Raw genomic sequence first — 14,462 nt, 5'->3', positions numbered from 1 at the left:
GAAGATTTTGTTGGTCAATTCATATGAAGAGGTATAAAGTGGCTAAAAAGGTTAAAGAATCTTATAAGTAAGAAAAAAGAACACCTTTAGATCAAATACAATTCCTCACAAGTATATAATAGCAGCCAAGAAGAGAAGCGAATCTATGAACAGAACACATCAAAAGACAAACTTTAGGTGAACTATTTCTTGTTAAAGCCAAACAAGGATTTGATCGCGTTGATGGCACTCTCGTTGATGAAAGATTCATCGAATTGCTTCAGGAGTGGATCAAAATCCTTCGACTTTCTGACATTTTCTAGATCTGGATCGGATCTGATTCTCTGCAAACAAAACAAATTCACAGCTTCAACAAACAACACCATCTGTCTAACTCTTTCAACCATTGAAGAAGCATTCACAACTTATAGGACTTCACCTTAAAATCTTCATATCCTGACTTCAATGCTTCTTCCAGAGCTGAGAGGCCAGCTTGAACCTATCAAAAGAACTCTATGAACTCTGCAAGTCAAACTGTAATAGCTGAAAGTTTATAAGCTTTTTTTACCTGATTAAGCTTTGAGTAGCAACAAGCAACATTGTAACTTGCAACTGATGATTCTTCTGGTGTTGGTTTAGAACCTAACACTGACTCAAACCTCTCCAATGCTTCCTCATATTTACCATTCCTACATCAATCACACACACATGTCAATGCTCACTTTCCGGTTTCTATAAACCTTTGGTGACTCACTGTAAGATTTACTTGGAAAATTGTAGCCCTTCACGAAGATCCTTCTCCCGTTGAGCTTTCAGTTCTTTCTTCCGCAAATAGTTTTGCATCTACAGTTTTAAATCCCAAACCCAAAGCTCACTCACACAAGCCAAAATTTTATCACTTTTGTTGTCCCACAAACAATACTTTGAAACAAGAAGAGCTCACCTGAATTTCCCTCAATCTACTGCTAATGAATCCGGCGTTCCTCTCAGCTCTTATTATTTCCTTCTCTGTTAACTCACCAGAATCATCCACTTTACCTGCAAGAGAAGAACATGGACACAACACAAACTGTGATTGAACATAACCAAACCCAAAATTAAGTCTTGCAGACAACACAAAACAGAACTCGAATTGGTAATTTCAACAAACCATTTCTCTTCTCCATTTGCATAAGCAACGGACCAATTCTCTGACGGATTGTATACATTGTCCTACCGTACTCTGCTGCAGGCCAAATCTCTGTCCCAAACACTGCACTGCACTCTCAATTTTCAAAGCTCAAGTAAAAAAATTCCAGCCTCTCAAAGCTAATCCCATTGGAACAAGAATAGAGAAAGAACAAACCTTGTGGCAATAACCCTATCACCAACTGTGAATTTTCCGGTTCTGTCAGCTGATCCACCGGGCAAGATAGCGTCAATGTAAGTCCCACCATCTCTTCCTTTCCTGAATTTCAAACCATAAGGCTGCTCCACTTCAATTTCATATGTTTCATACTTCTCTTCTTCTCCTTCTCCTTCTCCTCCATCTCCTGCTTCAGTTTTCGCCGTAGACTCTGTCTCCGACGCCATCAAAGCCAAATTCCGGCGTTTGACCACATGGGTATTGCATAAGGAAGTCGAAGTGCTCGAAAGGAAGAGACTTTTGGCGGAAATGAAACTGGACTGAGTGATCAAACTAGGGTTTTGCTTGGTTTGCTGGGTTCTTGGCAGTGAAGGTGAAGAATACAGAGATGGATAACTGCTCGGAGCTAAAGACATGGTGAGATTCTTTTTTTTTTTTTTTTTTTCTATCGGTTCGAGCTCAGACACTATCCGGAGCCAGAGAAGACAGGATGATTACTTGGGTTTTGTCAGTTGGAGGACCCGATTATATGACGGTTGGTTGGTTCTTCTTCTCAAAAACTTCAAAGTTTCGGATTACAAGTTTGCATGATTTTAGTGGCTATGCTTCAGTCTTGGTGTTTCGCCACGTGTCATCTTGTAATGGTACGATTAGTTTGATCCTTTTTCTTCTCCATAAATTCGCATCTCCCTTCACTTGGATTCGTTTATAACAAAACAATTGAGTTTTGACTCTAAAACAATGACCAATTCTGCTAGGAGACAAGATAACATAGACAGAAGGGGTAATGTTCAGAGGAACTGTCATTGACTATCTAAAGAAACAATCTTTCTGGAGAAACAGAGGAGACTCTAGTCTTATGATTCTTTTCTTGGCTGCAAACAATAACTCAGGAAAGATACTGAGAGATCCAAATCAAGAATGTCTTCACCTAAATGAGTTCGTCTAACGGATTGAGCGGCGAGTTTTGCAACATATAACTTTTCAGACAGTTCTCGGGTGTTACAAACTCCCTCCAAGAACATACTTGTGGTCTTGTGGACCACAAATATATTCACATTCTGTATGGAATTTAATGAGCTTTTGCTAGGCTAGAAGAAACCCGAAACAGATCCTCCGAAACAGAAGCTCCAAAGTCTAAGCCTTGAGATATACTCTGCAATACTAGTACTAGACCTATCAAACTTGTTGTTTATCATCCAACCATGGTAACATTTGATTCAAGCTTGCAAAGTTATGAGTAGGAGACTTGGATATAAAAAATGCTAACACACCACCAGCGACATCTATGCACAAATTCTTATAATGAACGTACAAATAAGGGCTGTGTGTAAGACAACAAGCCGCAGTTTTCTCTCAGATTGAAGCAAGTTGTAACTTAGACATTGATCCAACATAGTGATGTCAGATTCATTTGAACTAAACCACAGAACAAGATATTATGCACATAGCGATTATTAAATTTACTTGCTCCACAATATGAATGAGAAAGAACTTCATTAGATGAATGAAGAAACAAATGAAGTTAAAGACCTATACTTTAAACACTTCTACAGAAGAAGAAGAAAAAGAATGCTTCCGTCCGTGTCAAATCAGGAATCATCATATGGCTTCAACCGCACAAACTTAAGATTGGCTTCAGAACACAAATGCAGATTCTATATGTACCTCCATGTATATGAAATTTTAATGCTGAAGCCACCAACTTTGTCTTTTTCTGCCTTAGATCTCCCAGTTAAACTAAAGTGGAGGGATCACAGGATTACACAAACACAGGTTTTTCCCCGATCAGAATCAATATCATCTTCTTCACTGCAAGAAAATGAAAGAATCACATCATTCCAAAATCAATCAAATACTCCATAAAACAAGTACATAAAGAGTCATTATGACCAAACTAAGCATTGTCTCTAAATTTGAGAATCTGAATTCCCAAGAAAAGAAGACTAACCTAGGTTCGAATTCTCGAATCTCAGCAAGTTCCTTCCCTGTGACATCCACCCATTGTACCTTCTTCTTCTCCTTCTTCCCAGCTTCTGTTGAATTTGAATCCGCCTTTCTAAGACTACTTTTCAAAGTGAGAGTGGTGACACCACCACTTTGACCTTCGTATTCCTTTGCATCTACTTCTTCTCTAACCTCATGATTCCTATGACCATCCACATGATTAACAGCCTCTTCATGATCATCATCATCGTCATTAGTGGCTGAAACCCAACAGAGTTTTCAACTTCAGCGAACTTGCCACGTATAAGTGAGATAATGTGGGGGATACAGAAACAGATAAAAAAGAGCACTTAAAAATCTTACATAGCAAAACAGTCATCAAAACATGTATTGAGTCTTTGAAACAGTTGATCATCAATGGAGAATTGCTTTACACCTCTTTGTCTCGATTTATCCCATTTGGTGTGTGCCCAGATGGGATAAAAGCTACAAACTTTGAGCGCAGAGAACTGGTTTGGTTTCTTTCTGGATTAGAAGAAAGACAAACCCCAGAGAAAAGGTTTTCGTCAGAATAAAAGTATTACAAAATCCTCTTAAAGAGAATCAAAGAAGCATAGATTGAGGAAACGGAGAAAGACCAAAGGCAATGGTAATGAAAAAGTAGAGATTCCCTTTTGAGAACAAATCAGCGATGAAAAAAAGTACGATCCAAGGGGAATGAATTTAAAAAAGGTTGATACTTTTCTGATTTGAGAGGGCCAACGAACCTAAAGAGAGAGAGAGACTATGAGTTTAAAAACCCTCGATTTCCCTGAGAATAAGGAATTAGATGAAGAACAAATTGATCAGAGTCGTGGACTTGTAGACTCTCTCGTACTAGTGTTGTTAATATTCTCTCCCCTTTTTCTCTCTCTCTCTGATTAATATATTTGGGAATTCAGGATTTTGACAAAACAAGTCAAGAACTATAAACCCAAACTTTATTATTATATTACAGCAGACCAACCAGGAAAAAGAAAAGGTTTGCTTTTTTTAAAGACTTGTGGTGCCCAATTCCTAGTTACCGCTTTCAACAACCAAGTTTCGATGATTTTGTTCTTTGCAGTCTCCTTAGAAAATTTATTACAGAGGTAAAATCGTACTAATAGAGAAACTCAGACCTTTATATGATCTGACTAAAATGTTTTTCACATATAAGACTACAGAATAACTTGTTTAAGGATGATGATGCATTTGGCATGGACGCAGAGAACAAGAAGAGAACGGAAACTAGGAAGAACAATAAGACCAATGACCAACACAGTTACACAGATATTCCAGTCAATAACATAACATGTCTGAAAAGGAATCATCTGTCATGAGGCTATCCATCATGGATCATAATGCTTCACTTCCAGATTAAAAAAAAAAAGGTTCAACCAGAAATACAAGGCATCGCTAAACACAACATGGTCTAAAGATATAATAACTAAGCAAGTTTGCATATGTCCTCGTAGTCAATGGACTTGATGACTCTTCCATCGTAAACACCTTTCTCGATCTGCACTTTAGCACAGAACTTCTCAGTATCCAAACCCAACAACCTTGCATTGGAACCACGGTATGCCCCATTCACTATCTTCACTGTCCCTCCTATCTGCGGAATCACCGTCTCTAGCTCCTCCTGATCAACTCTCAGCACATGCTTAGAATCAAGCATTTCGATCTCGCCAACATACTTATCAATCACTTTCTTCACAACACCTTTTTGCTTATAGTAGCCTTTCTTAGCCAAAGCCTTACTCATCACCTTCACAATAATCCCTTCGAACAACCAGTAGTCTTTACGATTCATCCTCTCCTTCTTATTCTCTTCCTCCTTCATCAAATCATCCAAAGCTGATCTCTTCTCCTTCTCGCTCCTTCCCGAGTCCCCGCTTCTCTTCCTCTTATCCTCTCTCTCAACCTTGTCATTCTCTTCATCCTCAAACACGATCTTCGAGCTCTCCACTTTCTCTTTACCCGTAGCAACCTGTTTAACCCCTCCACCAAGAGCAAACCCAACCTTAACTCCACTCTTCAGCTTCAATTCTTCATCTTTCTTCTTCTTCTCATCATCAACATCATTATCCTCGACAACTTCTTTACCACTGCTCTCACCTTCACTACCACCAGCAGCATTCAATTTCTCAGCAGCTCTCTCAATCTGCCTCTGAATCTCCCTCTCTTGTTTCTCCTCCTCAGCTAAATCACTCTTGACTCTCTTGTTCTTCAACCTCTCCTTAAACATAGTCTCTGAATCTCTATCAATATAAGTAATAAACCAACCTTTAGGAGTCTCTTCAACCTTACACTTACCCGTCTTGCCAAGATACTTGATGAACTCAGTCAACGTCGCCCACTCAGTCGAATTCATATGAACGTGATGCCTATCGTTGATATACTCATTGTAGACAACAGTGGCGGCGATACGAGAGAAACGGTGGCTCCGCCGCATCAGATCGAGAAACGTCTGCTCGAATTCCTCGGAGTAACCATCGACGACGCGAGTCGGATTCTGGCCAAAGACTTGCATCTGCCTCTGGTGAGATTCGCTCATACAATGACACTTGAATCCGTTCTCGTCCCGGCATTGCTTCTGACACATTTGACAATACCATCGAAGCTTTTGGAGACCTTTGGCTTTGATTCGATTCGCAATCGCCTTCGGGGTTAGGAAATCGTTCTTACCCATCGACTCGAACAAAAAATTACGGTCTTTTGGGGAATTGAAATCTAGGGGTTTTAGGTAATGCAACTGATCAATTCAGATCAGGAGAGCAGAGATCTGACTTCAATCGGAAAGGATTGAAGAAGGTTCGCGAGAAAAATCGAGTCTTTGAGATGAGTTGTTTTTCGTATTCTTGATGATTCAAGTTGTAGGAGTCGGCGATAAGCGAAACTCAAATCAAATAAAATCCTAAATAAGGCCCATTAATTAAAGCCCATATAACTCTTGATTTGTAAGATATTTTAATGCACAACTTATGAAGTTATACGATCAGATATTAGAATGTCAGTGAACAAGATCGCAAGATTACTCTCATTATCTTTAAGAATAGTCCCCATTACAGTAGTTAGCAAGCTGGTTTAATGCACTTGACACCTATGGGTATGTATAAAATACTCGATTGTTTTCAACGGTAAATTTGTGGGTTTGTGTTTTTCATTCGACTTTTTTTTAAGGTCAACACCATTTTGATTCGCCGTCTAATGGCATAGTTTACAGTTTACAATTCACCAAAAACCACATACACTAAAACTTCTATAAATTAATAATGTTGGAACCATCAAAATCTATTAATTTATACAGGTTTTAATTTCTCGATAAATTAATAATTATTAATTTATAGAGAGATTTTCCTAATTTGGTAAAAAACATTAAAAATAAAGTTTAATGGTTATAACTAATATTTTTATAAAATCAATTACAATGAAAATAACAATTATCATGTTTTGACAATAGCCCAAAGATTTTTATACAGTAAAAATATCAAAAATGAACTATAATAAAAAATTAATGTGTCGATATATACATATATTTAGATAATTCTATATAATTATTAATTTATATTATTGATGGACCATATATTTACAAAAGATTTTTTAAAAAATTATTATTTTATTATATTATCGAATAATATCTAAAATTACACTAGTCTCAACTTGGGACCGGAAAAATCTATTAATTTATAGAAGTTATTAAGTTTTAAAAAACTTACTGCCTATGAAAGTAAATTTTAAACAAAAAAAATACTATACAATATCATATGTGTTGGTGTTGGGTTTAGCGAGACCAGAGTCGATAGGAAAAGCCCGTTAGGCGACAATTGTTCTGCAGCAATGGTGGGCTTGCGACAGGCCCAGGAAGGGCGGATTGACTAAGAAGAACGCCTAGGAGAAGCGCCGTTGAGAAGATCGCGGAATCACGAGGCGAGATCGGAGAGGGGGGGAAGAAATCCAGGGTTTTGTTTTGGGTTCTCTTTACTTTAATTTCGTTGTATCTAGTTCAGGAAGAACATAACTTGTAATCTCGAAATATCATTGAATGAGTGAATACAAATCCAATTCGTCCTTCTTTCCCAGTTCATATCGATTATGGGAAACATGGAAGTTAGTAGGAGAACCGAAGTTTAACACTCACTATGGTGGTTTTAAAATCATCGTATTCTACTTTTGTCTATTGAATATGCATAGGTTTTGCAAATCCATGTCTTTGACTTTGTGTTGATGAATTCAAAACAGAGACTACCATTCAATAAACAAAAAGTAGAATACTATATGAGAATTTGTTCACCTCGCGAAAATCATCTCTTACTGTCTTACACAAAACATGAAACACCCACAAAGGTTAAAATTAACCTTTTTACGTTTTAAGATGATGTTTTCACCTTCTCTTTAGCCCTCGTTTGAAAACGAAAAGACTTGGAAATGTATCGTACGTTATAAGTTATAATAAGTAACTATGTAACTTGGTGAACTAAATAAAGAATACTACGTATGCATTTTACAAAAAGGCCCTAATACAAAAATACAAACATACTAAATCATACTAATAGGTTGCTTTTAAAAAAAAATTATTATTTTAATCATATATGTATATTTATTTTTCTAGTAGCACCCTCTAAAAAGACTACACCTATCTCATTTATCTGAGCAACGTTGCTTAGACAAGCAATTCAAAAAACTGATACTCTACTTTTTTCCCTTCTTTTTTATTATTATATTATTTTATCTGAACAACTCTCTTTCAAAGTAACTGCCACTAAAGATACCCTAATTACTTCCGCCAACTTTAACTTTAGAAGTGGTAACTAGCAACTGAAATATAAACCACTGACTGACTATTTAAAAAAAAAAAAAATTAAAAACATGGCCACATGGGTGACCGGGAAGAACTTTCGGAGATAAAACGAATAACAAGTTGTCAAAAGTCTTTACATCAAAAGTCTTTTCTTCACAAGTCTCTATCTTGATAATTAAGTGGATATTCCCAAACTTATCATGGATCTGCCTGGAGGAAAGAGCGACGGAAGATGACAACATCAACGAAACAATGGCCGAGGGTAAATTTCGGATGAATTGTAATTGGATCATCATCATAATATATAATAATCTTATCATGTTTTGGTTGGTACATATATAAGTCAATAAGTCAATGCATACAAGTCAATAAAACTAATTTCATAATAATGATAATATATTTTAAGACAACAAATATAAAAGGAGACGATTGATACATACGGGTAATTTATTATGTACATACCAAAAAAACCTTTGTTGTGAACAAAAAAAAAAAAGAGTGTAAACAAAGCTCCGACGACGATGGGCATTTCTTCCTTTTACTAATCTCTCTTTCTTGTCTCTCACGCTCCAACTGTTCTCTCAACTACTGTAGGACTTTTGGGATCAATGCTTTGTCTGGCCCCATTCCCAAGGAAATTGGATTGCTTACAGAATTGAAATCCCTGTAAGCTTCTTCTTCGTCTTCATTATTTTTAAAAGATATCATAAATGTCAGATTTTGATGCTTTATTATTATTAAACCTATCTTGTATGTGTTTCCTTCATGCAGTGGACTTGGTGTAAATAACTTTTCCGGTTCTATACCAGCTGAGATTGGGACTTGTACAAAACTAATAAAAATGTGAGAATATACAAAGTACTTTTACGTAATTAATTTCAGAAACTTTTTTTTAATTAATAACTAGGATTTTAACCCAATTTTTGTTATTTGTATATATAAGGATGTTAGATTTTTACAGTTTTCTACTATAATTTAAATGTCAAGTGTTTCTTAGATTTTTAACCTGTAATACATGTGTAACTCTATAATTTAGTATTGCAATTATACATTTAAAATTAGAGATGTAGAAAAAAGTAAACAGTTTCATTTAACGTATCCTACATCAGATTAATGAAAATTTTAACACGCCTTTCCATTTAATCCGGGAGCTGATAAATACTTTTTTTTTATCAAGATAATTTCTTTTGTCACGTTTACATAATTTATTTATTAGAATTTTATAATATTGTAAAATTATATCAAGGTAACATATATATAACTCTTACAACTAATTTTAACTAAAATACCTTATTTGATTTTAGGGAACTAAAAACCTTTAGTGTGATAAACTCTCAATTTTTTGTTATGTTTGATATTCTTATATTGGTGGTACAAAATAAGTTATTAAATTAATATGCGTTATAGTGGAAACAATTATATTTTAATTTTGGACACTTATTAACTAGGATGCATGGAAACGGAAATAACTACGCGGAAGCAAAACGTTTCAGAAACGAGAAACGATTTTTTTTCTAAAATTAAGAAATAGAAACGTTTTGTAAATGTATATATATATATATATCTGGATATATATATATATATGTATATACATAATAAAACACCAAGCATGAAACATGTATCAAAAGGAATATTTGAAACAACACAAATTCAAAACATAAATATTACATAGTTGAATTAAAAATTTAAAATACTAATAATATTATATATTATATGTATTATGAATATATATATTTATTCGAATTTGGATTTATTTTTATCTTATTTATAATATGCTTTTTAATCATTGTCTATAATTTTTAGTTGATATTCCACGTAGAACATAAACTTTTTTTTTCATTGGTCTTTATTACTATTTTTTTTTTCAAAATCACTAGAATCTGGTGTTTGTTAGTATTTCTTACCATTTATATTGCAGATACCTAGGAGCTTCTGGACTTAGAGGGGGAATACCTTCGTCGTTTGCTAATCTTCTAGAGCTGGAAGAGGCGTAAGATTTTATTTATTTTATTGAATTCGCATATAATATAAGTTTTATCGTTGGAATTCTACAGTATTGTAATCTATTTATTAATTAATTTACATATTACTATTTTATTTTTTTTGGCCATGGGGTGATTTTTCCCTTGATGTTAATTTGTACCAGTTGGTTAAACGATCTGGACATTACTGGTCCGATACCGGAACTTATAGGAAGATGGACCAAACTTCGTATCTTGTAAGTTGTAAGAATGATTTCATTTTTTAGAGAAAAATTGCTCTTGTTTATAATTACGTCTTTTATTTTAATTTTTAGTCCCAATGGGAAAAATTTCATGGCATTTTGATTTTGATTTTGGGATTCAATGATTAATTGCTACCACGTTTTACTACAGGAAACTTCACGGAACTGGTTTGAGTGGTCCGATACCGTTGTCATTTTCCAACTTAACTTCTTTGAGTGAACTGTATGTGTTATTGCGTTGGTGTCATAATTAATCACTTTTGTTTGCTATTTTTCTCTTCTTTCCTTCTGATGCACGTAATAATCATATCCTAAAATGTAGGAGTCTTGGTGATATATCCAATGGAAGCTCTTCTCTTGAATTCATCAAAGACATGAAATCTCTAAAGATATTGTAAGGCAACAGTACTTGTACTCCTGTCTCCAATTCGTCATGAACTGTTTCACTCTCCTCCTTACGTGTATCTATTTCACATTGATGATATATTCATGTGTCGCAGAGTATTTAGGAACAGCAATCTCACTGGGACAATACCCTCTGATATCGGGAAATACTCAAGTCTGGAAAATGTGTAAGTACAACATATGTCCGCATTTTCTTGAACACGAGTGAGATGATCTGTGAAAGTCACTGCGAGAATACGAAGTGATCTTAACATTACTGATCGATAATATTATTTCTCATTCATTTCTCTGTTTTCCAGTGATTTAAGCTTCAACAAACTACATGGACCAATTCCGGCTTCACTTTTCAACTTAAATCAACTTACTCACTTGTAAGTTTTCTATTTATTTTTTGGGTCTTTATGTTGGTATGTATTCCCTACCAGTGATATATATAACTCTGGAAAATACTTTTCATGTCTTCAAATTAGGTTTCTGGGCAACAACACGTTGAATGGTTCTTTGCCCACTGAAAAGAGCCGGAGTTTGAGCAATATGTGAGTTACAAAGTCCTTTCTAATTGACCATCTTTGAAAGCCACAAAGTCCTGATCATATATATATACATACACAAATTTTGTACAAATACAATCTGGAAACTGTTCCTGATTATATATGCAACATTGTATTCTGTAGATCCTAATCATAATTCTTCTTTTATTTTTTTTCAGAGATGTATCCTACAATGATTTGTCTGGTAGTCTTCCTTCATGGGTCAGCTTACCAAACTTGAAACTGTAAGTAAACTATATCTCTACTATAATGGGAAACATTTATAAGAATTATAATAAAACTGTATGTTATTTGTGCAGCAACCTTGTTGTTAACAACTTCACCTTGGAAGGTCTAGACAAGAGGTGATATTTTTATTTAATTATGTTCTTGTTGATGCCCCGAAATTCCATTTTTTTTTAATTGTTAATATTTTGTTAAAAAGGGTTCTACCAGGACTAAAGTGCCTGCAGAAGAACTTCCCTTGCAATCGAGGCAAAGGAATTTGTAAGTGTGACAGAGATATATCATCATAACCATTGTTCTCAATATATGTTCTAAAGTTTTCTCTACTAATGACTGGTGGTCTAGATTCTGATTTTTTCATCAACTGCGGAGGCTCACAAATACAGTCTGTTAGCGGAGAAAGTATTTGAGAGGGATGATGAGGATCTTGGATCAGCTTCTTTTTTCGTGAGTGATGTTCAGAGATGGGCAGCCAGTAGTGTAGGACTTTATGCCAATAGTAGTAATAATATGTGGGTTGTCAACACTATGGACTCAGAGCTTTTTCAGTCAGCAAGACATTCTTCATCTTCCCTAAGGTATTATGGGTTGGGGCTTGAAAATGGAGTCTATACAGTAAGACTTCAGTTTGCTGAATTAGTAATTGTTGGTTCTAACACGTGGAAAGCTTTAGGACGACGACCTTTTGACATTTATGTTCAGGTCTGCGTCTACCCTACCGCGTTACAAGTTAACTTGTTGGTGTAACTAATAATCTTCTTGCTGAATTCTGAAACCTAGCTTCGTTTTTCCCAGGGAAGACTTGTTGCAAAGGATTTTGATATACGCAGAACAGTTGGTGACTCTACTGTCGGATCAGCTCGGAGAGAATATAAAGCAACTGTATCAGAAAACTACCTTGAAATCCTTCTTTTATGGGCTGGCAAAGGATCATTTAGTATTCCTTTAAAAGGTACTTATGGGCCACTCATATCGGCCGTCAGTGCAAAACCAGGTATCACAACAACAACAACTGTCCATCGAATTCTTTTTCTTCTTGATCTTTTTTGCCTGCAGGTTTTGTTTCTTTCTATCTCCTAAAGCCGGAGTGTTACATATTGTTGTTCAGATTTTACACCAACTGTAGCTAACAGGCCACCATCAAAGGATAATCATGGGACTGGTGCTGTTGTGGGTGCTATTCTTGGCGTAGGACTTTTCATCATATTTTTGGTGGGCGTCGTTATCTTCATCATCCGAAAAAGCCGAAAGCGTTACACAGATGATGAAGGTGTGTATATGTCATTACAACACAAACTAGCCCTTGATCGAGCTTTAGTATCATCCTTCAAATTAAATCATATTTTGTTTTTTTTTTGTTGTTGTGGCAGAGCTGCTTAGTATGGACGTAAAACCTTACACTTTTACTTACTCTGAACTTAAAAATGCCACTCAAGATTTTGATCCCTCAAACAAGCTTGGAGAGGGAGGGTTTGGGTCTGTTTATAAGGTAAACCTACCCCATATCAAAAAGAACAAATGTGCTTTTGTTATGATTTAACACATTAATTCAACAGGGAAATCTGGATGATGGAAGAGAGATCGCTGTGAAAGTGTTGTCGGTTGGATCGCGACACGGTAAGGGACAATTTGTTGCAGAAATCGTAACAATTTCTACAGTTCTGCATCGCAACCTAGTAAAGCTTTACGGGTGCTGCTATGAAGGAGGTCATCGCTTGCTCGTATATGAGTACCTCCCTAATGGCAGTCTTGATCATGCACTCTTTGGCCATGGTCAGTAGTGAGCAGAAAGATTAGTACTTATTTATCTTTCATTCTCTGCCAAAGCTGATTTTGGATGTCGCAGGAGGTGAAAAGGCTTTGCATCTTGATTGGTCAACCCGTTTTGAGATATGCCTAGGAGTAGCCAGAGGTCTAGCCTACCTCCACGAGGAGGCGAGTGTTTGCATAGTACACAGGGATGTGAAGGCCAGCAACATTTTGCTTGACTCTAAGCTGCTCCCAAAAGTTTCTGATTTTGGGCTTGCAAAGCTATACGATGACAAGAAAACCCACATAAGTACAAGAGTGGCAGGGACCATGTACGTATATCCCCAAACCCTCTACTATTTTTATTCCTTACAACAATAACAAATGATGTTATACCAATGTAGTGGATATCTTGCGCCAGAGTATGCCATGCGTGGACATCTAACAGAGAAAACAGATGTATATGCCTTTGGTGTTGTGGCTCTTGAGCTAGTTAGTGGAAGGAAAATCTCTGATGTGAGCCTGGATGATGAAAAAAATTATCTTCTTGAATGGGTACGCACGTCCTTGCTAGTTGTATATATATACATTTTGATTGGAAATGTATAAAGCCGATATAATTGTGGTGTACAATTAATAGGCATGGAATCTACACGAGAAATGCCGTGAAGTTGAAATAATCGATCGGGAGCTGACTGAATTTAACATGGAAGAAGTGAAACGCATGATAAAAATTGCTCTGCTGTGCACTCAGACATCTCATGCCATAAGACCACCTATGTCAAGAGTGGTGGCGATGCTTTCTGGAGACGTTGAGGTCATTGATGTAACCTCTAAGCCACGCTACCAGCCCGACTGGATATTTGATGACACCTCAAGCTCCTCTCTTGGCACCTTTCAAACTAAAGACACAAGCACTTCTTCGTCCTCCTCGACGAGGTTTGTGACGCCTAGAGATGGCGACTTTCAGCCAATGCTTGGAGTCAAGATTAACGAGGGGAGATGAGAATGTTTCTTCTCTATCTATCCAAAAGTTTTTTTTGTACTTTTAAAACGTATAGCAATGCTTGGTGGCTGACAAAAACATATTGAATCTCTTATGTTTATTCCTCTAGATAAACAAATTGAAAGTTTGAAACATATAAACGCATAAAGAGATTGACGACATAAAAGAAGAACTATGAGACTTATGTGAAGAAAAGATCCCACATCGAT

At 36.0% G+C, this 14,462-nt stretch overlaps 5 protein-coding genes across 5 annotated transcripts in view; 2 read left to right on the top strand and 3 right to left on the bottom strand.

Moving 5' to 3' along the window:
- LOC104778406 (protein neprosin) overlaps nucleotides 1-14,462 on the top strand; it is a 648,080-nt gene that overhangs the window by 562,769 nt on the left and 70,849 nt on the right. The gene's annotated exons all lie outside the window — the stretch shown is intronic.
- LOC104778414 (protein MET1, chloroplastic) lies at nucleotides 40-2,110 on the bottom strand. The gene is made up of 7 exons (XM_010502856.3): nucleotides 1,325-2,110; nucleotides 1,130-1,236; nucleotides 923-1,017; nucleotides 746-822; nucleotides 548-668; nucleotides 419-478; nucleotides 40-323 (listed from the first exon to the last, which is right to left on the bottom strand). Exons 1-7 carry the CDS (start codon nucleotides 1,738-1,740, stop codon nucleotides 183-185), a joined length of 1,017 nt encoding a protein of 338 aa, XP_010501158.1. The 5' UTR covers nucleotides 1,741-2,110; the 3' UTR covers nucleotides 40-182.
- LOC104758825 (uncharacterized) lies at nucleotides 2,710-4,274 on the bottom strand. The gene is made up of 4 exons (XM_087509012.1): nucleotides 4,039-4,274; nucleotides 3,635-3,796; nucleotides 3,276-3,531; nucleotides 2,710-3,136 (listed from the first exon to the last, which is right to left on the bottom strand). The coding sequence occupies exons 2-4, from the start codon at nucleotides 3,684-3,686 to the stop codon at nucleotides 3,079-3,081; spliced, it is 366 nt and encodes a 121-aa protein (XP_087365138.1). The 5' UTR covers nucleotides 3,687-3,796; nucleotides 4,039-4,274; the 3' UTR covers nucleotides 2,710-3,078.
- On the bottom strand, nucleotides 4,531-6,205 carry LOC104778412 (KIN17-like protein). The gene has a single exon (XM_010502854.3). It carries the CDS (start codon nucleotides 5,982-5,984, stop codon nucleotides 4,740-4,742), a length of 1,245 nt encoding a protein of 414 aa, XP_010501156.1. The 5' UTR covers nucleotides 5,985-6,205; the 3' UTR covers nucleotides 4,531-4,739.
- Nucleotides 8,527-14,387, top strand: LOC104778410 (putative LRR receptor-like serine/threonine-protein kinase At1g56130; the record flags this gene model as incomplete). Its single annotated transcript, XM_019241147.2, is given in 21 exon segments — nucleotides 8,527-8,759; nucleotides 8,865-8,936; nucleotides 10,012-10,083; nucleotides 10,240-10,311; nucleotides 10,469-10,540; nucleotides 10,640-10,711; nucleotides 10,818-10,889; nucleotides 11,022-11,093; nucleotides 11,193-11,258; nucleotides 11,432-11,497; nucleotides 11,573-11,617; nucleotides 11,698-11,759; nucleotides 11,844-11,899; nucleotides 11,901-12,200; nucleotides 12,294-12,492; nucleotides 12,607-12,768; nucleotides 12,869-12,987; nucleotides 13,055-13,271; nucleotides 13,345-13,579; nucleotides 13,652-13,802; nucleotides 13,888-14,387. Coding segments are annotated over 21 exon segments (2,781 nt in total), but the record flags the coding sequence as incomplete, so codon positions are not given.

This window comes from Camelina sativa, chromosome 3 (genome assembly GCF_030686135.1).
Source record: "Camelina sativa cultivar CO46 ecotype springtype chromosome 3, ASM3068613v1".
Taxonomy (NCBI): Eukaryota; Viridiplantae; Streptophyta; class Magnoliopsida; order Brassicales; family Brassicaceae; genus Camelina; species Camelina sativa.
The sequence above is the reverse complement of the archived record's forward strand: the minus strand, read 5'-3'. Positions and strand labels throughout refer to the sequence as shown.

Bases quoted from the DNA above. Each gene is read 5' to 3' on its own strand.
- LOC104778414 (XM_010502856.3), bottom strand. From the start codon at position 1,740: ATGTCTTTAGCTCCGAGCAGTTATCCATCTCTGTATTCTTCACCTTCA. The intron at 1,018-1,129 runs GTTTGTTGAAAT...CTTCTCTTGCAG, and splicing joins GCAAATGGAGAAGAGAAATG to GTAAAGTGGATGATTCTGGT. The intron at 669-745 runs GTAAATCTTACA...TGATTGATGTAG, and splicing joins GAAGGGCTACAATTTTCCAA to GAATGGTAAATATGAGGAAG.
- LOC104758825 (XM_087509012.1), bottom strand. From the start codon at position 3,686: ATGATCAACTGTTTCAAAGACTCAATACATGTTTTGATGACTGTTTTG. The intron at 3,532-3,634 runs GTAAGATTTTTA...GTTGGGTTTCAG, and splicing joins TTTGATGACTGTTTTGCTAT to CCACTAATGACGATGATGAT. The intron at 3,137-3,275 runs GTTAGTCTTCTT...ATTTTCTTGCAG, and splicing joins ATTCGAGAATTCGAACCTAG to TGAAGAAGATGATATTGATT.
- LOC104778412 (XM_010502854.3), bottom strand. From the start codon at position 5,984: ATGGGTAAGAACGATTTCCTAACCCCGAAGGCGATTGCGAATCGAATC.